The 24,469-nt window shown below is 47.5% G+C and overlaps 1 protein-coding gene across 3 annotated transcripts in view; it reads right to left on the reverse strand.

The window, feature by feature from the left end:
• Positions 1–965: 965 nt before the first annotated feature.
• Positions 966–24,469, reverse strand: part of HIF3A (hypoxia inducible factor 3 subunit alpha) — a 34,429-nt gene continuing 10,925 nt past the window's right edge. For 2 of the 3 annotated variants that reach the window (XM_053607633.1, XM_053607635.1), the window contains 9 exons: positions 24,100–24,206; positions 23,793–23,940; positions 19,638–19,759; positions 18,598–18,788; positions 15,812–15,916; positions 11,389–11,660; positions 9,689–9,806; positions 8,161–8,242; positions 966–4,315 (listed from right to left, as the gene is read on the reverse strand). In XM_053607633.1, coding sequence (XP_053463608.1) covers positions 4,218–4,315; positions 8,161–8,242; positions 9,689–9,806; positions 11,389–11,660; positions 15,812–15,916; positions 18,598–18,788; positions 19,638–19,759; positions 23,793–23,940; positions 24,100–24,206 — 1,243 coding nt within the window. In that variant the 3' untranslated portion in view covers positions 966–4,217. Of the gene's footprint in view, positions 4,316–7,476; positions 8,243–9,688; positions 9,807–11,388; positions 11,661–15,811; positions 15,917–18,597; positions 18,789–19,637; positions 19,760–23,792; positions 23,941–24,099; positions 24,207–24,469 lie in introns of those variants that run through there. The other variant, XM_053607634.1, reaches the window with a different exon arrangement.

Here is a 24,469-nt window from a genome sequence, read left to right on the forward strand (position 1 = left end):
CCTCTCCAGTGCCTTTAGGAGAAAACCCGCTCTTGATGACCTAGGAGACCCTAAATAGTCTAGCCCCAGGCAACATTTAGACATCCTACCCCTTTCCATTAATCCCCCCACACTGCACACCCTCCTAGTCCATCCCTTCCAAGCCCTTAACCTCTGTTCACCAGGAGCTATAGCTCTGAGTACTTTAAGGCACTACCCTGGCTCCCCTCCTGGAAGCACAAGCTATCCCATCCCTAACCTCTTGTCCTATCTGACATCACCTCTCTGACCATTTCATTGATGAGGACAGAGATTTGCAGAGGTCAATACACATGCCAGAGGTCAAACTGCAAGGAAATGTCAGAACCAATGTCTCTCCTAATTCCTGTGCTCTTCACGACTACTTTAAACCCTTTGTATGTGCTAGAGGGTTAGTAAATTTTTCTTTTGTTTTTGTTTTTTAGGCTATCTTAATGGATTTGAATCTTGGATTTAAGTCCAGCTCAGTTCTTTCCTGGCTGTGTGTCCTTGGGGGCCCTCTCTGGGCCTCCTTTTCAACCCCTATAAAGTGAGGAATATGCCCATTATATAGAATTAGAGGGGCATTTGATGAGATTACAGGAGTATAGCTTTTGGCAGGGGGCCTGACACAGAGTAAGCACTTTTCATATTCAAATACTCAGAGTGGAGCAGAGTACCTAGTGCTGTAATGGGGGCAGGAGATTTCAAAGGGTTATGGGAAGACTTTGCCCAAGTGGGAGGTAGGGAAGACTCCTGGAAGAGGCAGTGTCTGAACCAAGATAAACAAGTGAGGGAAGGAGAGAAAGGAGAAACTCATTTAAGGCAGAAGGAACAGCAAGTGCAAAGACTTGAAAGTGGTTTTCTTCCCTTGAAAAGATTCCTACGTAGACCACCAGAGAGAGGTTATGAGGGTGATATAAAGAGGTATGACAGAAGAAACATACCAACCTGCACTTGAATCTATAGACACATACTCTCTCCCACACCCGTGCTCAGTTAAGTACATGGAACCAGGTTGTACACATGTCAGTACCCAGAATCACAGTGTCAAACAGTCCCATGCAAGTACACAGAATCATGACATTGCACAGATATATACAAGTACAAAAAAATATACCTCCCACATTCAGGAACACAGAAACGCAAAGTAACCAGAGACACACATAAGGCAAAATCATTTCACGGATATTAACACATGTAGAAGGAATTACAACCCTCCAACAGGTTCACAGAATTATGTCACAGAGACTCACATGTATATACAGAAGACCAAATCACCAGGTGCACACATTGCATAGACCCTGTAGGAAGATAGTCACTCCCCTCCCGACAGAACCAGACTGGACTCCCAGCCACCTGGGGTACCCACGCCCCCCAAAGCGATCCCAAAGATAAGTCAACACACAAAGGTCTGGTGCCTACCAAGGTGAAGTCTTTATATGGTGGCATAGAGATTAGCGAGTTTCAGATCCAGCATGGCTGATCCAGTCTCTTCTCCCCTAGACCAGCATAGCTCCCTCCCTTGAGGATCCATATCACCCCCTGAGGGAACGAGGGGACAGACCCTAATCTCCCCCCGCCCCCAGCATCAATTTGGACAGGTCACCCTTTGTCGAAAGAGAATTAGTGGTCCCTTCCCAATAGGGTATGAATGGAGCTGAAAAGCAGAGGGCTTTCCCTGTGGGAGATAAAGAGTAGCACCATTGTAGAAAGGGAGCTGAGAGGTAAGAGGGACATGTAGGTGCTGGCAGAGAGCTGAGGAGTCCTGGCCTCTCTCCCCACCCTTTGATGTGCAGATAGGGCTATGCTTGTGCCTGTGCGGCTGGAGAAGTCTTCTGGATTGTGAACACCCTCCGAGCCCCACGTTTCCCAGATATCAGGGATAAAGTCAAGGTAAGTGCACATCTGGAGGACAGGGTAGGCAAAAGAAGAGGTTCTAGGACAGAAATTGCAGGGATATTAGGTTGGAGAGGCTTAACCAAGGCGTCCAGGAGCAGCGGGGCCTGGAGGGTAGGAGTCTAGAACAGGAAGACTTAGAACAGGGTAGGAATTGGGAAATGTTCAGTGGGGTGGGAAGCCCTATAGTTAGGTGGGTAAGGTCTGTAGTTAGGGAGTCAGAGATTGTAAGATTTAGCACCAGAGGAATCTGGTACAAGGTAAAGTGTAGATTCTAGAATCAGAAGCATTTGGAATCCCGAATCCTGCTGAATCTAAATTCTGGAATTTAGATCTGAAATCAAAGGAAACTGATTAGAAGCTGTGAGGCCTAGAAGCAGAGGAAGTTATAGAGTAAGGACTAGAATTAGAAAAAGTCCAAAGACTGAGTTCCAGAACCAGAGACATTTTGGCACCATAAGCTCTAGAATCAGAAGGAATTGGTGGTGGTGGTGGTGGTGGGGTGTTTGTAAGGTCTAGAACCAGGGAACTTTATAAGTTCATGTTTGAAGGCTGAGTACTAGACTCAGGATAATTTGGAGTCATAAAATCTGAGTGAGGGGGAGTTGGAGTTGAATATGAGGTCTAGAACCAAGGGAACTTACAAGATGTGTTCTAGAATCAGAAGACCTTTGCAACTCAAGTATAGAATCAGAAAGAAACAGAAAATCAGATCTGGGATTAGAGGGCCCAAGAGGTCACAAGTCTGGAGGTTATGTAGTCTAGAACCAGTGAATGGTGGAGGTCATGAAGTCCAGTACCTAAAAGAACTGGAACATGGTGTCAGGTTCTGGAAGAACTTGTTATAAGATCAAGACATAAAAGTCATTTTATTTCTTTTTGATGGGGAAAATGAGTCCTGATTGTAGAAAATTGAAGAGGAATGAGTTGGGCCTCATGAGGTCTGGAACCAAAATGATTTAGAAATTAGGAGGTCTGGATTTAGAACCAAATGTATTACAGATTGGGAAAACTAGAGACAGCAGGAAACTTGAAGCTGTGGGGTCATTGGATATAAGATCTAGAACCAGAGGGAGTTGGCGGGTGTGAGATCCAGAACAAGAGGGATTTATAGGGAGAAGTCTAGAACCAGAGGAAGTTAGAGTGAGTTCTAGAAGCAGTAAAATCTGGTGGTCATAGATTCTAGACGCAGGAGTCCTCAAACTTTTTAAACAGGGGGCCAGTTCACTGTCCCTCAGACCATTGGAGGGCCAGACTATAGTTAAAAAAAAAAACAAAAAACTATGAACAAATTCCTATGCACACTGCACATATCTTATTTTGAAGTAAAAAAACAAAATGAGAACAAATACAATTACACCACCGCATGTGGCCCGCGGGCTATAGTTTGAGGACCCCTGTGTAGAGCCAAAGGGAGTTAGAGGTTATAAGTCCCAGAACTAGGCAATTTTTAGAGATTACGAGTTTGGCAAGCAGGCAGAATAGGAGGTTGTGAGGTCTGGAATAAGAAAGATTTACAGGATAATGAGATCTATATCAGACCATGTTGAGGGTTATGCAGTCTAGAACCAGTTGGAGGTCAGAGGTTATATAGTCTGGAACCAGAGAAGGTTAGAGGTTATGTGGTTTGGAAGCAGAGGAAGTTGGAGGCTGCCACTGAAATTGGAAGACCACAGATGAAGCCAGTGTCCAGGCGGAGCTGGAGGCAGCAGGAAGTCTGGAGCAGAAGGGGAAGGCAGAGCTGGATGGCAGCTTGGGAGGCTGAGTTCTTAATCATAAGTTGCTGGGGGAAGGTCTGGCCCAGAGCCTCCCCCAGGGACACCTGAGGATGGGGGAAGAACAGAGTCCCACATTCTTATGGACTCTGAGAAATTTGTAATGATTTAAAACCATTCTCATGAAATCAGCAAAAATAATAATAAAAGATAGAAAGAAATTGATTATGGTTATCCACACTCCCCAGAACCCAGAAACACAGCTCTGACCCCCAACTCTCCCCAACCCTAGTTCCCCAAAATAAAGCCAAGAGAATCTGAAAAGGGGATAATGAGGTAACCAAGTACTGAGAACCCCAAGGGAAGTCCTGAGTAGAGGAGGGGGGACCCCCTCCCAGAGGTCACTAAGCTGATATCCCAAAGAGCCCCCAGACTGGGAGCAGGCAGAGGGGTGAGGGCTGAGGTAGGCCCGAGGTGGGTGGGGGCACTCTGAGAAGAGAGGTGGCCCCTCTCCTGGCACCCTCATCCTGTGCTCTGGCTGCTGGCTTGGAGTGTGGTTGAGGTCCTTGCTGGGGGAGGAGAAAGGACAAGGTAAGAGGAGCTGGCTCAGTGGGCCTGGGCCAAGCCTGCGCCTGGCTGCAAGTGGCTCCTGGGCTGGGCAGTGTCCTCATCCGGACAGAGAGAGAGCAGTGAGGGGCCCAGGCCTGTGGGGGAAGATGGAAGATAAATAAGTGGAGAATTATCACCCCAACCTGTTTTCCCTTCCTGGGCATGCAAAACTTTGGCAGTGAGGCAGGCCTGCCTGGATTTGAACAGCAGTGAAATCTCGGGAAAGTCCAGCTCTCAGGGCTGTGGTTAAGAGCCCAAGTCTGGAGCCAGATGCTGCTCTTGTTTGAATCCAAGTGATCCCAAAGATGAGTCAACACACAAGGTCTGGTGCCTAGGTGAAGTCTTTATGGTGGCATAGAGATTAGTGAGTTTCAGATCCAGCATGGCTGATCCAGTCTCTTCCCTTCCCCTAGACCAGCATAGCTCCCTCCCTTGGGGATCCATATCACCTCCTGAGAGAAGGAGGGTGTGCTACTTACTTGCTGTGTGACCCAGGGCAGGTGACTTCACCTCTCAGTCCCCTCATCTGTAAAATGGGCTAATAACAGTACCTCCCTCCCAGGGCTGTTGTGAGGACTAAATGAGTAAATCCAACTAAAGTGCTTTGAACAATAACTAGTACTGGTGAGTGCTCAGTGAGTGAGCTGTTATTACTTGGGAAACGTGGATGGTCATGCCCACCTCATTATGAGAGTATACTTATTGAGCACCTACTATGTGCCATGCACTTTGCCAGGTGCTGGGGGACACAGCTGTGAGCAGGATGAATGAAACTCCCTGCCCTCACAGGGCTGACAGTTCAGGGAGGGGGACCAATTGACCCATATACATAAAGGATTTAGCACAAAGCCTGGCATAGAGTGAGTGCTTCAGTGTTAGTTCTTCATTTACAAAGATGTTCTGGGGACTTTCTCTGTGCCCAGCCACATGCACAAAGTAAAGTGCAGCAGTGACCAATACAGCATGGGGCCCCTGCCCTCACCGGTCTCTTACCTGCTGGGAGAAGACAGCCAGTAATCACATGACACAAATGCCTGTATAACATAAGCCTGATCTTTCTCTGGAGGACAATAGGGAGCCATGGAGGGTTTTGAGCAGAGAGGGGCCAAGGTCAGATTCATACTTTGGAAAGATCCCTGTGGTTGATGCCTGGAGGCTCCAAGTGGAGCTATGGCTTTTGAGAATTGCATGAAAAATGATAAAGCATGGTGTTATAAGCCATGAGTTTATGAAGGAAGGGAAGCCTTTGTGGAAGGAGTAATATTTTATCTGAGATCTAAAGGATGTGGGAATTTGGCAAAAAGAAGAAGGAAAAGCATTCCAGGCAGAGGGATCAGGATATGCAAAGGGCTAGAGGCAGCCTTCTCAAGCAAGAAGCCATGACAATGCCCTACAGAGAGGCTCTATGCAATCTTCCCTTCCCTCTTCTGTCCTCTTCTCTGCTTCAGCCATACTGGCCTTGCTTTACCCACATAATACAGATACACTCCCACCTCAGGGCCTTTGCACTTGCTGTTCCTGCTACCTAACACACTTTCCCCCAGATATCATCAAGGCTCACTCCTCCAGGTCTATGTTCAACTATCACCTTCTCTTTGAGGTCACCTTGATCATAACTATTTGAAAACTGAAATGGTCTCACCCTAGAGCTCTCTCTTCCCTTGCATGTGTTATTTCCTTAGTAGCACTCATTTTCATCTCTATGTTATGGTCTGTTTCCCACACTAGAATATCAGTTCCATGAGGGTAGGGACTTCTGTGCATTTGTTCACAGTATGTGTCCAGTATCTAGGACAGTGTGCTGGACACATACTGTGTGCCCCATAAATATTTGTAACATGCACAAAAGAAGGAATAAACTGAAAGATGGTGATTGTGGCTGAAACAGAGGATCTGAAGCAGACTGTGGCCTGAAATGAGGTAGTAGCCACAGTCCAAGGGGGATTGAGTCCAAGCTTGATCTTTCTTTGAAGGGCAAGAGGGAGCCATAGAATGGTTTTGAGCGGAAGAGGGCCAGGGTCAGGCTGGTTCTTTGGGAAAAATCCCTCTGGTTGATGCCTGGAGGTTTCAAAATGGCTTTTGAGAGTTGCACAAAATATGACAAGCACAGTGGCTTGTCTAGTGTTCTGCGGAGCCCCACAGCCATTGGGCAGACATTTGTTGAGTGCTTACAACATAACATATCTTAGGCTAAAGCCCTTCTGGTCTGGCATCTTCATGAGTCTTCAAAACATCTCATTTGGGCGGTGCCCGTATCTCAGTGGGTAGGGCACCGGCCACATACACCAAGGCTGGAGGATTCGAACCTGGCCCAGGCCAGCTAAAACAGCAATGACAACTGCAATAACAACAAAAGATAGCCAGGTGTTGTGGCAGGTGCCTGTCATCCCAGCTACTTGGGAGGCTGAAGCAAGAGAATTGCTTAACCCCAAGCGTTTGAGGTTGTGAGCTGTGATGCCACAGCACTATACCTAGGGCAATAGCTTGAGACTCTGTCTCAAACAAACAAACCAACAAACAAAACAATTCATTAAGGCAAGAGTTCTTGCCTTATAGTTATCACAATAGGCCCCAATTGGCAGAAGCAGCAGCTTTCACAAAGGCACATAGATGGGAATGGCCAAGGCAGGATTCAAGCCAAATTCAGTCAAAAAACCAAGGCTTGGTGCCTTCAGTCAAAAAACCAAGGCTTGGTGCCTATAGGTCAGCGGCTAGGGCACAGCCACATACACCAGAGCTGGCGGGTTTGAGTCCAGCCTGGGCCTGCCAAACAACAATGACAACTACAACCAAAAAATAGCCGGGCACCTGTAGTCCCAGCTACTTGGGAGGCAGAGGCAAGAGACTCGCTTAAGGCCTTAAGCCCGAGTTTGAGGTTGCTGTGAGCTGTGATGCTACAGCACTCTATTGAGGGTGACATAGTGAGACTCTGTCTCAAAAAAACAAAACAAAACAAAACAGGCTCGGTGCCTGTGACTCAAGCGGCTAAGGCACCAGCCACATACACCTGAGCTGGCGGGTTCAAATCCAGCCTGGGCCTGCCAAACAATGCCGGCTGCAACCAAAAAGTAGCGGGGCATTGTGGTGGGCGCCTGTAGTCCCAGCTACTTGGGAGGCAGAGGCAGGAGAATCGCTTAAGCCGAGGAGTTGGAGGTTGCTGTGAGCTGTGATGCCATAGCACTCTACCCAGGGTGACAGCTTGAGACTCTGTCTCAAAAAAACAAAACAAAACAAACACCAAGGTTTTGTTGAGAGTTATAAGAAACACCTGTATAGCTCGAAAATGAAACACCTTGGTGAAAAGGGCATGGGGAGGGTTTAAGCTCTCTTAACAAGCATGAGAGCTCGCAAGATGAGAGCATTGGTGAAATTGGCAGTCTCTGCACCTGTGGAGTTAAGCGCCACAAGATCAGCTCTATATTAGGCTGCAGGAGCAGGCAGTCAGGAGTATGCATTCTATCATGGATTGCTCACTGACTGTCGCTTCTTCTGCCTGCAGAACACCAGCATGGCATCTCTCTGCTGAAGATTACTAAGCTTTGCTAAAGACTGTGAAGACTTATTCTAAGACTGCTTCACCCTCAAAGACTATCTCTCTCTCTCTCCCTTCTGCTAAAGTAGATAGCCCTCAGGCACCTAAGAGCAACTACCTGAGCAAGGTAGCAAAGTGGTCTGCCTCCGGAACCTAGATAAGCCAGGGCCAGAGACCAACCAGTCCGGGCCCCTGACCACTGACAATGAGAGGTCTGGGCTCAGCTTCTACCCCAAAGGGGAGCCTTGGCAAGCCCCTGCCTCCCTGAGGGTGTCTCCTTCCTCTGCAGTGCCTGTTTCCACCAATGTCACCCCTGGGCACTGACAGTCTCTTTGGAATGGCTCCATCCAGGTACCTTCCTGGGGAGAGGGTGACCCAGGGCCTCTGGATACCCAGATTGCCACTCACCCAGGGGCTCATTCAGGTCCAGGAGGTGGGTGCTGGGATGCTGTTGGCTCCCTGGGGCTGGGCCTCCTGTCAGAAGGAAACTCTGTGGGAGAGAGACATACCCACTGCTATCATTGTCATCACCATCATTATTAACATCCAAAGAGTGGTTAAGGGCGCTGTTGGGGTCCAGCAGCCACCTGTCACTGCCCCAGATGTCCTCCTTGTGTTCCCCCTGTGCCTTGTCCTCCCTTTTCCTCTTCTGTGCTCTAGGAGGCTGGCCTGTACACGTGGACTGCAAAACCGTGCAACCTTGCCCTGTGTGTTCGTGTTAGGATTGGGTTCAGCTCAAGGGAAATTTATGAGGGGTATTTATTCTTCTAGCTGTTTCCCTGCTAGGTCACTATGAGAAGGTTGTGTCTCTATACGAAAGGTTTCAGCTTTTATCAAATGGACTCCACTGGCTCCAGAATCTGGCAGCCACCTCTGCCTGCACCTTCCGACAAGGGCTAGTGCCAGCTTCCCATGTTGCTAACCCCAGGGTGCTGCACCAACCCTTGCTGACTTCCCTCTACCCTGTCCACAGCTTTGTCAATAGTCCTGTTATGAAATGCCCCTCAACATCCCATCCCAGTTTCCTGTCCAGACTCTGACTGACACAGTTGCTTAACTTCTCCTATATAAATGTATATAATAATATCTCAAGAGTAATTTTGGTGTTAAATTAATTATGCAAGCCACTTAGTGCAGTCAGCATCTGGCACGTGATCAGCACTAAATACACGTAAGCTGTGATACTGTCAACCACATCCCTTGGGTTAAAACAGCTCTTTGCAAAGTGAGGAGCCAGGGTATTTCTATGGGTAATAGGGAGCCATGGGAGGACCTAGAGGGAGGCCTTGTGGAAGGGACAGAGCCCAGACTGGCTTTTAAAAAGTGCATTCTGGTTGCTGTTGTGCAAAATGGGCAGTAGGGGTTGAGGCTGAAGGCCAGGACACTGGGGGGATGCTGCTTTTGTTTGGTTTGTTTTTGTACATCATTTATGGACAGCCTACTAAGTGTCAGCCAAGAGGCTCATTTCATTTACTCATGGCAGTCTTGTGAAACGTTAACTATTCCCACTTTCCAGATGAGGAAACTAAGGCTCAGAGTGGTGATGTCTCCTGCCCAAGGTCTCAGTTACTAGTGGTCAACGTGGGACTTGAACCCAAGTCAGTCCGACTCTCAATTCTGCACTAGTAATCCAAGGCCAAATCCTGTTCTAGTTTGGGGAAGGAGTCCCATGGGAACAGTGAAGATTCCTACAGATACTAACCACCTGCCATTTCTCTCTTACCCTAATTAATTTTCCTTAGCACCTATCACCAACTTACATGTATTTGCAAAGCCTTTTCATGCCCATTAGTGAAACTAGAAGATCAAGGTCCTAGCCTTAGCTGAGCTGTAAGACCTTCGGCCATTCTCCTCTTTGGTATCCAATCTATAAAAGAGGGGATTTAAGCCTGCTAGGTTCTGAGAACCAGAAAATCCCATCAATCCCTCAACATACCAGGCTGAGGGGAAACAGCAGAAAGTTTTCGGGTTCTGGGCTGGGGCACCGTTTGGGGGGTCTCACTCCCAATAGCTCTGCTCCTTCGGCCTCGTCCTCTGAGCTCTGGGTCAGGGGCCTACAGGAAAATAGGCAAGAATCTCTGGACACAGCAAACCTGGGCAGGTGTGAACACCATTGTAAGCAGGTGATGAGCATTCATTCACTCCCCCAAATACCTCCTTTACTTATACACCCTCAAGCCATCTTCCCATTTGTCTATCTAGTGATCCCTCATCTACCCACCCAAACTTTAATCTACCTCTCCTTTCATCCATCCACCTATCTTAGCATTCACACCATCCATTCATCCATCCATCCATCCATATTCACTCATTCATTCAGCTATATACCTACAAATTTTTCCATTCATCCAGCTGATGATCCATCACCCACTCATACTGCCTCCACCATCTACCCTTCCATTCATCACCTGTCTATCCACCCACTTGCCATCCATCCATCCATCCTTCCATCTACCTACCCACTCTATTCATTAATAATTCCCTCCCAGGGCAGTGCCTGTGGCTTAGTGGGTAGGGCGCTGGACCCATATACTGAGGGTGGCGGGTTCGAACCCAGCCCTGGCCAAACTGCAACAAAAAAATAGACGGGCATTGTGGTGGGCGCCTGTAGTCCCAGCTACTTGGGAGGCTGAGGCAAGAGAATTGCCTAAGCCCAGGAGCTGGAGGTTGCTGTGAGCTGTGACACCACGGAACTCTACTGAGGGGGATAAAAAAAAAATTCCCTCCCTCCTTCATCTTATAGGTCTTTGTTAGGCATCCACTGTATACCCTGCCCCAAGCTGGGAGCCTTGGGAGATATGAAGAGATGTCCATAAAATCCTCATAGGGGGGGCAGCACCTGTGGCTCAGTCGGTAAGGTGCCGGCCCCATATACCGAGGGTGGCGGGTTCAAACCCGGCCCCGGCAGAACTACAACAACAACAAAAAAATAGCTGGGTGTTGTGGCAGGCGCCTGTAGTCCCAGCTACTTGGGAGGCTGAGGCAAGAGAATCGCTTAAGCCCAGGAGTTGGAGGTTTGCTGTGAGCTATGCGATGCCATGGCACTCTACCTAGGGCCATAAAGTGAAACTCTGTCTCTACAAAAAAAAAAAAAAAAAAAAATCCTCATAAAGACAGTAAAAGACCATTCTGGATACTAAACTGGGGACATGCCTAAAATCTGGAGAGCAAAATCTGAGTATTAGTAATCTAACACCTTTGGGAGGGGGATTAAAGGCCCTCCAAAATCATATACAAAATCATGTGTGTAAATTTCCTTGGAAAAGAGTACATAGCTTTCATCTGATTCTCAAAGGTGTTAGAGACTTAGTTCCAGATAGCTTCTCTGACATTGTGGCAATATCTTAACTATGCCAAATTGTCACTAGGCCATATATAAATATGTTCCAAAGGAGAGACCCTGGTGGACAGGTAGGATTTAGATCAACCATGAGAACAGTGGCAGGTACTTGAGAAGGGGGCACAACCCAAGCAATGGCAAGAAGCTGGAACAGACTTGGCTGTGCTGGGGACAATGAGAGCTGGAGCAGAGATCAGGATAGGAGGACTGCAAAGGCTGATGTAGAGGGAGGGACAAGACCAGGCGAAAGGACCTACTCTGTACTCCTATGGCATCACCTGTATAAGGTGGCTCACCTCTTCCGAGCCCCAGCCATCAGGGGGGATGCTGAGGGGTCCCCTCTGGAAGGGCTGGTGCAGCTCAGCCGGGGGTCACTCCCCCAGCGGGGCAGCAAGGAGGGCTCAGGGGGAAGGGGTGACAGGCCATGGAAGCTCCGAGCACGGGGCCGGGGGATAGCCCCTGGAGGTCTGTGGTAGGCCCTGGGTAGCTGCTCGCTGGAGTTGAGCTGGAAGTCATCATCCATGGAGATGTAGGGGGCCAGCATCTCCAAATCCAGAGCATCGACATCCTGCAGAGGGCAGGAGGGAGTGAAGAGCATGAGCCTCGGGGTGGACCTGGGCTGGAATCCCAGCTCTACCAATCCCGAGTTGTGTGCCCGAGGCCGAGTCTGAACTTTAAAGTGGGTATAAAGACTCTTTGAAAAGCATGTTAGAAAAATCTTAACTTGCTTTTAATAAACTATTGATCAAAATTTGAACTTTGAGGAGGCTGCTGATGAGGGCTTAGGGAAGTGAGTAGCATGTTATTGGAAACCAGAGAAAAGGGGGCTGTTGTGTAGTGGTAGTGGCTGAAAGTTTAGCAACACCATTGCCTGTAATTATGTAGAAAGTAGTAACAAACTGGGTGACCCAGCTAAGGAGATTTCCAGCCAGAGTGTTGAAGGAGCTGGCTGACTTCTTACTACTCATCGTACAAGGCAAGAGCTGATAAAGGAAATTTCCTTTTTTTTTTTTTTTTTTTGAGACAGAGCCCTGGGTAGAGTGCTTAGTGTCATAGCTCACAGCAACCTTAAACACTTGGGTTCAAGTGATCCTCTTGCCTCAGTTTTCATTTTTAGTAGCGACAGAGACTCTCACTTTGCTCAGGCTGGTCTCAAACTCATGAATGAGCTAAAGCAATCCACCTGCCTCAGCCTCCCAGAGTGCTAGGATTATAGACGTGAGCCACCTCGCCTAGACTAAGGAAATTTCTCCTAAAGGAAGAAATGTTAAATATGAAGAATCTGGCATTCAAAGGTGTTGAAAATTCTTAGCCTTCCTGTGTAGTGAAGAATTAACTTCACCCGAAGAGAAGGTCTGGCCTTAGCCCCAGCTCCTAGGAAGTAACCTCTAAGCCCTCCAAATTTCCTGAGTGAAGCAGTGTCTTTGCTATTCCTTAGACCACACCTGATGGTTGGTGCTAACAAAGCGGCTCATGGTAGGTCCCTATATTATTTATGCTAATGAGATAGCTCTGGATGGGGGCCAGCCATGACAGACCATGTGAGTAGAGGGTTGTGGCTTTGGGTCACATGAAATCAGCCTGACCTCCAGGGAAGATAGGGGTGGCACTGGAGATTGATTTACTGCCCACATAATTGAATTCAATCAATCATGCCAATGCAATGACATCTCCCAATAAAATCTTGGGACACTGAGGCTTGAAGCTCTCCAGGTGAGCAATACTTTATATACACATTGCCACATACTAGTGCTGGGAAGATAATGTTAGGACCCTTCCAGTCCTAAATTCCATCCTATGCATATCTTTCTTTAGCTAGTTCTGATGTATATTCTTTTGCTATAATAAAACAAAAATCCTAAGTATAGTGCTTTCCCCAAGTGCTATGAATACTTCTAGTGAATTATCAAACCTAAAGGAATCTTTGGGAGTCTATAGATATCTCTGAATAGATCAAAAGCTGGTCTGAAGTAAGGGTGGCCCTGTGGACCCCTAAACTTTCAGCTTGGGCAGACTTGGCAGTCTGAACAACTATGTTATTAACCTTGAGTTTGGCTGACTATAGCAACTCTCCAGATGGCAACTGATGCTAAAATTAAGAAATAGTTTCTGAGCAAAGAAGGGCACTCCCAGGAAAGCTAAAGATGAAGCACAGGATAGGACTTAACTCCTTGTTAAGGCTTCAGAAAGGTGAAAGGTGGTGCCTCAGCCTATCCTTCAGTCAGACAAAAGACACTCTGAAGAGTTTAAGGGTAACTCTCATAGGTTTTCTCAATCAAATAACAGGGCTTCTATTAAACAGCCATCTTAGCCGTCTTAGCAGAAGCCAAGATAGAGGAGGGCTTATCTCAAAGCAATTTGTGAGTGTGGCTTTTGTCTAGTGGAGCTAACGCCAAAGAAATTCACACAAGACCCACAAAGTTGGTTTGGTTTGGGGTTTATGTATTTATTTATTTTTTGGAGACAGAGTTTTCACTTTGTCGCCCTCAGTAGGGTGTCATGGCGTCATAGCTCACAGCAACCTCAAACTTTTGGGCTCAAGTGATCCTCTAGCCTCAGCCTCCCAAATAGCTGGGCCTACAGGCACCTGCCACAATGCCTGGCTTTTTTAGAGATGAGGTCTCACTCTGGCTCAGGCTGGTCTCAAACCTGTAAGCTCAGGTAATCCACCTGCCTTGGCCTCACAGAGTGCTAGGATTACAGGTGTGAGCCACCGTGCCTGGATATTTATTTATTTTTGAGACAGGGTCTTGTTCTGTCACTGAGGCTAGAGTACAGTGATGTCATCATAGTTCACTGCAACCTCAGACTCCTGGGTTCAAGCGATCCTCCTTCCTTAGCCTCCTAAGTAGCTGTGACTATAGGTATGTACCACCACACCCAGCTAATTAAGACCCATAAAGTTTTTTCTTTTTTTTAAGACTCACAAAGTTTTTAAAAGAGAATTATATGAAGAAAAACATCACTCGCTTAGACTGAAAGGGATAAGATGGTACAAAATGAAAAGAGGCCTTTGGATCACCACATTTCTACAAGGAGAAAGCAAGCTGAGAAAACTACTCAGTTGCAAATACATTACCTTTTATTAAAAAGAAAAGATGACTCAGAGCAAGGAGCCAAAAGCCCAGAGGGTGGCACCAAGAGCCATGGGGAAAAACTCCTGGGAAGTAGTATGAATAAGTCCTCATCAAGGAACTTCTATATCTGCCTGGATGGATTTCAAAACTGCTATGGACCAGAGGCACATGGGCTCCCTCTTTTGCCCCTTTTTGAATAGTGGTGGCTATTGCAGTTATTCTGTTCTTGTCCCTCCACTGTGCGTTGGGTGTGTGGGTGGCAGATGACTTTTCTCTTTAGTCCACAGGCCAATAGATCAAGAGGAACTGTACTCCAAGAGCTTCACCCTTACCCGGACCAGATTTAGATAATAAGGTTCTGGACTGGCTCAGCACCTATGGCTCAAGTGGCTAAGGCACCAGCCACATACACCTGAGCTGGTGGGTTCGAATCCAGCCCGCGCCCGCCAAACAACCATGACGGCTGCAACTAAAAAAAAAAAAAAAAAAAATAGCCGGGCATTGTGGCAGGCACCTGTAGTCCCAGCTACTTGGGAGGTGGAGACAGGAGACTCGCTTGAGCCCAGGAGTTGGAGGTTGCTGTGAGCTGTGATGCCACAGCACTCTACCCAGGGTGACAGCTTGAGGCTCTGTCTAAAAAAATAATAATAATAAGGTTCTGGACTTCAAGTGGATCCTGTAATAGGAAGTGACTTTGAGGGACCTTGGATGGGGGGGACTGTATTTTGCCTGAGAGAGAGACATGAATCACTAGAGGTCCCCAGTGATCCCTGCCTTTTGGTGTTCATACTCTTACGAACTATACCTACCTCCCATATTGTACTAGTGTTGGTCTCTATGACCAACACAATACAGCAGAAGGAACAATAGGTCACTTCTGAGATTAGGCTATGAAAGACTATCTTTCATCTCAGGTGCTCTCTTGCTCTCTCTCTCTCTCATACTCTCTTCTCTGATCACTTGCCTTGGAGGAAGCCACCTGCCATGTTGTAGGGAAACCCAAATGTCCTCAGGTGATAGGAACCAAGGTCTCCAGCCAAAGCCAGTAAGGGACTGACTGCCAATAACCTCATGTGTGTGAGCTTGGAAGCAAATTTGCCTCCATCAGCCCCAGATGAATGTAGCCCTGACCAAAAGCTTGACTTTCAATCTCATGAGAGATCCTGAACAAAAACCACCAGCTAAGCTGCTCCAAGATTCCTGATTCTCAGTAACCATGTGACATGATAACTGTTAGTTGCTTTAAGGTGCTAAGTTTTTAGGTAATTTCTTATGTAGTAATAGGTAACCAATATATCATGCTATCTTATTTATCTATGCTATCTTATTTATCCATCTGTTATCTTATCTATCTACCCAATAAATCATCCATTCAAATATCTTTATCAATCCAGTTTTCATTCAGCCAATGAACCAGTGGTCCATCTATCTAACCATCCAAACATCCATCCATTCATTTATCCTTCTAAATATCTGCCTAAACATCATCTACCATTCAATTAATGAATATGATAGTCTGTCCATCTATCTATCCATGCATCCACTCATCCTTTTAGCCATTCCACCACACTTCTCTAAAGCACCAATATGTCAGCCCCTAGAACACAGGGGTGAAGACTGCTCTGCCCCTGTCAGCCCTTACCTGAGCCATATCTAGATCTGTCTCCACTGCATGAAGGTCTTTCCTGGAGGTGGAGAGTCTGTGTGCATTCTCCATGCCCAAAAGTAGTTTATCTGGGAGGTCAGCCTAAGGAAGAAGGAATAGAGTCTTAAGGAAATCTTGAACCTGGGACCTATCAACAGTAAGACCATCTGGAACTTAAGGGTAGAAGTGGGGCTTAAGTGTCAGACAGCTGAGGGCTGGGGTGCGATGGCTCATGCCTGTAATCCCAGCACTCTGGGAGGCTGAGGCAAGAGGATTGCCTGAGCTCAGGAGTTCGAGACCATCCTGAGAGAGAGTGAGACCCTGTCTCTAAAACCAGCTGGGCATTGTGGTGGGCACTTATAGTCCCAGCTACTTGGGAGGCTGAGGCAAGAGAATCACTTGAGCCCAAGATTTTGAGGTTGCTATGATCTATGAAGCTACGGCACTCTAACAAGGGGGACAAAGTGAGAATGTCTCAAAAACAAAAAAAAAAATGTTAGACACCTGGGGCACACAAGAAGTCATGTAGCAAATGCAAAAGAGTTCTGAACCTGGGTCTTCAAAAGTCAGAGTGCTATGTATATGTAGATCAACAGGGCAAATTAATGATGAAGTTTAGAAAGATCAGGGTCTGAGGCCAAGACATTTAGGTTCTCTGGGTTAAAGAGTCTGGCTTTTAGGGGTAAAGGATGAAGTCAAAAGTCATAGTCTTTTTTTTTTTTTTAGAGATAGAGTCTCACTTTGTCACCCTCAGTAGAGTGCTGTAGTATTACAGCTGATAGCAACCTCCAGTTCTTGGGCTTAGCTGATTCTCTTGCCTCAGCTTCCCAAATAGCTAGGACTACAGGCGCCTGCCACAACGCCTGGCTGTTTTTTTGGTTGCAGTTTGGCCAGGACCGGGTTCGAACCTGCCACCCTCAGTATATGGGGCTGATGCCCTACGCACTGAGCCACAGGTGCTACCCAAAGGTCATAGTCTTTACTTCTCTGGTGGAGGGAAGATGTTTTCTTTCAAGAGTGGGGATGAACTGGCCAGGTGTGGTGGCTCACACCTGTAATCCTAGTGCTCTGGGAGGCTGAGGCAGGTGGATTTCCTGAGGTCATGAGTTCAAGACCAGCCTGAGCCTCCTTTAGAGCAAGACCCCCTCTAAAAATAGCTGGACATTGTGGTGGGTGCTTGTAGTCCCAGCTACTTGGGAGGCTGAGACAAGAGAATTGCTTAAGCCTAAGAGTTTGAGGTTGCTGTGAGCTGTGACACCATGGCACTCTACTAAGGGGGACAAAGTGAGACTGTCTCAAAAACAAACAAATAAGAGTGGGGATAAAGACAGTCAACACCAGATGGTGGGGAATCTGTGGTCTCAAGGCCACATATGGCATTCCAGATCCCCAAGTGCTACCTCTCAACCCAATCCAAATTTCGTAGAACAAATCCCTTTATGAAAAGGATTAGGGTTTTTATTTGTTTGTTTGTTTGGGTAGAGTGCCATGGTGTTATAGCTCACAGCAACCTCAAACCCCTGGGCTCAAGCAATCCTCTTGTCTCAGCCTCCCAAGTAGCTGGGACTATAGGTGCCTACCACAATGCCTGGGTAGTTTTTCTATTTTTAGTAGAGACAGGGTCTCATTCTTGCTCAGGCTGGTCTTGAACTTCTGGGGTCAGGCAATCCATCTGCCTCGGCCTCCCAGAGTGCTAGTATTACAGGTGTGAGCCACTGTGCCCAGCCTATGAAGAGAATTTGTTTGGTAAAATTTGGTTTCAGTCAAAACACTGCACTCAAGGATCCAGATTATGGTCTACTGAGTACCTACTAGGCACCAGGCCCCTACTAAGAGCTTCCCACAGATAATCTCATTTAATCCTCACAATAACTAATGATGTGGCCACTTGCTATTATCTTCCTTTTACAGGTGAAGAAAAGAAGGCCTCAAGAACTCACTTGCAAAAAAAAAAAAGAACTCACTTGCAGGTGGTGCCAGTGACTCAAGGAGTAGGCGCCGGCCCCATATACTGGAGGTAGTGGGTTCAAACTCAGCCCTGGCCAAAAACTCCAAAAAAAAAAAAAGAATTCACTTGCTGGCTTGGTGCCCATAGCAGGGGTTCCAGCACTGGCCACATACACCCAGGGTGGTGGGTTCAAACCCAGACCAAGCCAGCTAAAAACAACAATGACAACTGCAACAAAAAATATCTGGGCATGTGGCAGGCGCCTGTAGTCCCAGCTACTTGGGAGAATGAGGCAAGAGAATTGCTTAAGCCAGTTGTTCTCAACCTTCCTAATGCTGCAGCCCTTTAATACAGTTTCTGTGGTTCATGACCCACAGATTGAGAGCCACTGGCTTAAGCCCAAGAGTTTGAGGTTACTGTGAGCTGTGATACCATGGCACTCTAGCAAGGGTGACATAGTGAGACTCTATCTAAAAAAAAAAAGTCACTTGCCCAGGGTAACACAGCTGGTAAGAGGCAGGCTCAGGATTTGAATGTAGCTTTGTGTAAATTAAGACATTAGACATTCTGATTCTGAGGTCAAAGTTCAGAGAGCCTGGATACTTGATCACAGACTTGGGGGGTGGGGTCACCTGTGCCAGTTCAGAACTTGCCAGGTTATAGGCCAGACTCTACAATTCTAATAATTGAAGGCTCTGGAACCCCTGCCCCATCTCATTCCACCCTCCCCACTACTTGTACACATAGAGAAACCAAAGCCCATAGAACAGCAAGGTTTGAGCCAAAGGCCAAAGCAGCCTAGATCCAGAGGGCTCAGGTGGGTGGGAACACCTACCGGAAGAGGACTCTGGGGACGCTGAGCAGCTGGCGCTGTGCTGGGGGTGGCAGCTACTGAAGCCCCATCCAGGATGGGTGCCAAGAGGCGTCGAAGGTCAGGGCTACAAAAACGGCGGGGGTCAGCAGCCAGGATGGCCTCACTCAGGGCAGGGGGGTGCAGGAAGGCAAGAATTCGAGGACCAGAGGCATCTGCAGGACACATAGAGGTGGTGGTGGGGGACATAGGTGGTTACCTAGGGCTGAGGGCCAGAGCCCTCCACACCAACCCCAGGGAATACAGTTGACACAACCAGTCACCATGGCCACTGGCCACCATCCTTCGTGGTAAGGAGAAGGGGCTTGGAGAACTCCTGTTGCATTGAGGGTTATTTTTAGATGCCCGCTTGTAGTGAGGCCCTGAGGGTTCCAGGGGAAAGGTCTGGGACCCCAGAAAAGCATTTGGCCATTTAGCTCTGTGAGCATGCACATCAGGAGAAAAGGCTGGCCAGAGGCCCGCAAGGAGATGCTAAGGTACCCAGCGGGCAAGACATGGCTCAGAGCCAGCTCTGAGGCAGAAAAGGAAAGGACATTGGCAGCTGTACCTCACCAAGGGGCAGGGGCTGCCACAACAGCTTAGAGAAGGTGAGGCCGTGAGAGACAGAGAGAGAAGGAAGAGGGAAAAAGGAGCCAGACTTGGGACAGTGGAGATTTCTGGAAGCCAAAGAGCAATGAAGCAGGCCCAGGGAAGAAGCTGAGGGGTGGGAGCAGTGGGGCGTCACAGGACCCAGAGCAGAGGGCGGCAGGAGACTGCAGCAATCAGCCCACAGACACGGGAGAGGAGGGAGGACAAAGGAGAGAAACTGCCTGTGCAAAGGCCTTGAAGGCCATGAAGCCATGTTCCAGGAGCTCTCAGGAAGCCGTGAGGTTTGGAGGGTGAGTGAGAGGGGTGGGAGGCAGGAATCAGGAACCACAGAGCCTGGTGAGCCATATTAGGGCACTTGGGCTTCCTTCCAAGGTCCTGAGGACACAACCCCTCCCAGCCCTAGCCCTGCTCCGTACCAAGGCTGTCCTCAGAGTTAGGGGCATCCTTCTGAGAGCAGGAGGCGCCCCACTGAATGGGTCTGCGAGAGTGCCGTTCTGTCTGCTCCAGGGACAGCACCACTCCGGTCTCTTCTACCCGGCTAGAGTATAGGCAGAAGGGATGGGAATCAGGGAGGGTCCCGGGCCCCAGGCCAGGTAACCCCTTCAGATGATGTGCTATTAACTGGAGGACATTTTGCAGAAAATAGTTCCCCACATTTATTTGTGTTTTATAAGGATTTGATTTCTGTTGGCAGCATTTTATTATAAAAGCATTTTTTTTTTTGAGACAGGGTCTCACTCTGTTTCCCCAGCTAAAGGACTGTAGTGTCGTCACAGCTCACTGCACCCTCAAACGCCTTGGCTCAAGCAAACTTCCTGCCTCAGCCTCCTGAGTAGCTGGGACTACAGGTGCAACCCACCATACCTGGCTACCATTTCTATTTTTAGTAGAGATGGGGGTCTCATTCTTGTGCAGCCTGGTCTCAGACTCCTACCTCAAACGATCCTCCCACCTCAGCTTCCTGTGTTGGGATTACAGGCCTGAGCCACCACGCCTGGCCTATAACAGCATTTTTAAAGAAAGTTAAGTTTGTCCCTTCCCAAGCTCCCTCTGTAGAAGGAAAGACAGAAAAAAGAACTAGCATCTGGCAGAGGCTGGGTAGAGAGAAGAGAGACTGAGGGGTGGGGGTGGGGCTGGGGAAGTCAGCGTGAGGACACCTAGCAATAAACAGGCTGAAGAACTAAACATTCTCTTCATAGATATTTACTATAAAGAGATTCTTATAAATGTATTGATAAAAGATATATTTTTAACATATTTTCATTACATTACCAAATATGAAGAATTCATAGGGCTATATTTTTATGAATAAGATTTTATTTATGATGTTTCTATTCATAGATATTTTTCACATTCAAGGGAACAGATTTATAAATACATCCTTCATATGTCCCTACACCTCCCTTCATGCAGTCTTTGGCTGTGGAGATGATCCAAGTGCTCGCTGGGCAAACTGGCTTTTGGAGGGTTGGTCTGGCTGAGGACCAGGCCCTTATTATTTACATCTGCATAATACCCTACAGGACAGCATGCAGGTGGATCTGGTCTTCCCACCAGCTCTTTGAGAAGCTAGGGCCCCTTTGCATCCTTTGCTGAATCGTTCTTGGGCTGGAAACATCCCAACTTAGGCTGGACCAAAGCTACCCTCATCCCCCTGAAAAGCATAGGAACACACAATCACACATGTACACACACGCACACACAGGAACGGTTACATATGCCTGTGTGTACACAGGGACAGACGTGCTCACTAGCCTCTGGGCTCACATAGATGCACACACGCCACATTCATTTGTTCATTCCATAAATAGTACCGCCCAGTGGTTAAGAGAAAGAACTCTGTAGCCAGTGGTCTGAGTTCAAATCCTAATTCTGCCACCTATGACCTGTGTAACCTTGAACGTGAATAACAAAATATATTATTAAAATTAATTTGGCCGGGTGTGGTGGCTCACGCGTGTAGTCCCAGCGCTGTGGGAGGCCGAGGCGAGTGGATTGCCTGAGCCCAGAGGTTCGAGACCAGTATGAGCGGCTGTTAGCCAGAGTAAGAGCCTGTCTCTACTAACATCAAAAAAAAAAACTAGCCGGACATTGTGGTGGGCGTCTGTAATCCCAGCTACTGGGGAGGCAACGGGAAAGAGAATCACCAAAGGAAGAACATTTAAAAAAAAAAAAAGTACTTCAAACGAAGAAGAATGAACAAGCAAGCTGAAATTAAAAAAAATTCTTTTTAAATTAATTTCACCTACTTCTGTTTGCCTTTTTAACTTAGCTACTAGGAAATTCAAAATGGCATGTGTGACCGACATTGTACTTTTTTAGCACAGGGTTAAATTAAACACTGATGAGCGCTAGAAAAAAAAAAGCAGAGAAGGGGGTTTGCAGTTCTGAAAGGGCCACTCAAGAAGGCCTGGCTCAGCCAGGTGCTGTGGTGCATACCTTGAATCCCAGCTACTTGGGAGGCTGAAACCAGAGGAGGATCACTTGAGCCCAGGAGTTCAAGGTGGCAGTGAGCTGCATGGTGTCTCACTGCATGCTCCAGACTGGGTGACAGAGTCAGACTTTCTCAGGAAATAAAAAGGCCTGGCTGAACACTCAATTCAATAGGATAGTTACAAATGGCTTTAAATGCTCTGGAGCAAAAGCTTAAGATACTGAGGGGAGATCTGGTGTGAGGGCCCAGGAAAGGGTCTCTAGGAAGTGCTGTCTGAGCTGAGACTAGCCAGATGAGTGAGTATGACTCAGCAAAAAGGGGAGGAGAAAAGACAGCAGAGTATTCTGAGCAGGGGAAACTGCAAGTGCAAAGGCCCTGAGGTTTGGAGAGTGAGTGAGAAGTGGAGGCAGGAGTCCACAGGGCCTGGTGAGCCATGCTGAGGCACTCAGGCTTTCTCTTGAGGATACTGGAGAGCCAGAGAAAGGCACTCCGAGCAGTGCAGAGCCCTGAGACACAAATTGGTTTGTATTTCAGAATATTTTCCAAATTAGGAAAAAAAACCTAAAGCTTTAGAAATTGCTGCCATGTCCTATAAGATAACAAAGAAAAGCTATAATTCTAATACTCTTTTGTAATAATATGCTGCCCCCATCATAATGTTGACATCCCTGCATTCCTAAATGGTGAAAAACCTCTAAGATGCATGATGGGGGGTAAAAAGGCTATGATTTCACCACTAAATGTCTATTAGAATAACTAAAATTAAAACTAAACCAAAAAAACCCCCAAAAGTCAGACAGTATGCAATACTGTAAAGGATGAGGAGCAACTTGGAACTCTCACATACTGCTGTGTGTAGAATGGTACAACCGCTCTGGGAAACAGTTTGGCAATTTCTTAAGAGGTTAAATACACACTTACCCTAGAACAGTGGTTCTCAACCTTCCTAATGCCGTGACCCTTTAATACAATTCTTCATGTTGTAGTGACCCCCACACATGAGGAGCAGGGTCTTGATTCCTAAGACCATTGGAAATATGTGTTTTCTGATGGTCTTAGGTGACCCCTGTGAAAGGGAAAAGGGTCGTTCGACCCCCAAAGGGGTCGCAACCCACAGGTTGAGAACTGCTGCCCTAGAACTTATCCCTTCCACTCCTAGGTGTTTACCCAAAAGAAATAAAAACGTGTAATCTCACAAAATCTCGTATGAAAATGTTTGTAATAGCTGTTTTGGTATCCACCCTAAATAGGAAACCATCCCAAATCCTCCAACTGGTGAATAGATACACTGAGGTCCATTCATACCATGGAATAGTAATCACAGAGGAACTACTGAAATAAACCACAGCATGGATGATAAATACACCACGCTAAGTAAAAGAGGCGAGACCCAGGAGTCTGCATGATCCCCTGCATCTGACATGCTGGACAAGGCAAAACTCTAGGGTCTGAGGACAGATTGGTGGTTACCAGGAACTGGGGGCTGGGGAGGGGTTTACTATGAGAGAATTTGGGGGGATGATGAAACTGTTCCATAGCTTGATTGTGGTAGTGGGTATATAACTACATGCATTTGTTAAAATTCATAAAACTCTATCCTAAAAAAAGAATGGGCTGTATATAAATTACACCTCAATTTTTAAAAAGCAAAAAATGACCCTATAATACTTTGGACTTCTTTTTTTCTTTTCTTTTTTTTCAGACAGTCTCAAGCTGTTGTCCTGGGTAGAGGGCCATGGCAGTCACAGCTCACAAGCTCACAGCAACCTCAAATTCTAGGGCTCAAGGGATTCTCTTGCCTTAGTCTTTCTATTTTTAGTAGAGATGGGGTCTCGCTTCTGCTCAGGCTGGTCTTGAACCCGTGAGCTCAAACAATCCATCTGCCTTGGCCTCCCAGAGTGCTAGGATTACAGGCATGAGCCACTGCGCCCAGCTGTTGCATATCTTATTTTAACTTGAATGCAGTACTTTTAAATTTAACACTGCACACACCCATCCACATACATGTGTTCACATGGCCATACACACACTTACGCAGGATACATGCATGTTCATGTGCGCTCGCACACACACACACACCTGTCCACACTTACAGACCAGACCCACAAACACTGGCACCCCACCCCCTCCTGTTTACCTGATCAGGAAGTGGACACAGATGATACTGTCCGACTGGGAGCCCCGACCCCCAGACACCACTGTGGCCTGGGTCTGAGTCCACAGGTAGCCACCACTCCGGGCCAGGAAGCGATACTGCCCTGTTACTGCCTGGCCCTTGCTCAGCACTGAGAAGGGGAATGGGGAGGGTTCAGGGCTGTGGCTGTAGGAGGGGCAACTGGGAACAGAAGGCTCTGAGGGCTGGGAATTTGGAGAAAGTTCTCTGAAGCTTGGGGAGCTGGGGGCCATGCAGCAGCAGCTTCAGGCTGGGGAAAGGGGACACATACAGGTGTGGATGCTCTTGCTGACTGCATCTGAGTCCAGCGCATGGATGTACTCGTAGGCGGAACAGCCAATCAAGTCATCGGGACTATAGCCAGCGACCTCTGCGATCCTGGGATGGGGGGGGTGTCTCATCAGAGTACAAGTGGCTGAGGTGGAGGGTGGGTGGAGGGAAGGGGCAAGGGGATCCAGGGACAAAGCCAGTGAGAGAGATAGGATGTAACAGAGAGAGAGAGAGTAGTGAGCTGGATAATGGCCCCAGAGATATCCTCATCCTAAGTCCCAGAACCTATAAATATGGCATCTTACATGGCAAAAGGGACCTTGCAGAGGTGATGAAGTTAATCTTGAGAAGGGGAGATGAGCCCAGATTGC

Source organism: Nycticebus coucang, chromosome 10 (assembly GCF_027406575.1).
Source record: "Nycticebus coucang isolate mNycCou1 chromosome 10, mNycCou1.pri, whole genome shotgun sequence".
Taxonomy (NCBI): Eukaryota; Metazoa; Chordata; class Mammalia; order Primates; family Lorisidae; genus Nycticebus; species Nycticebus coucang.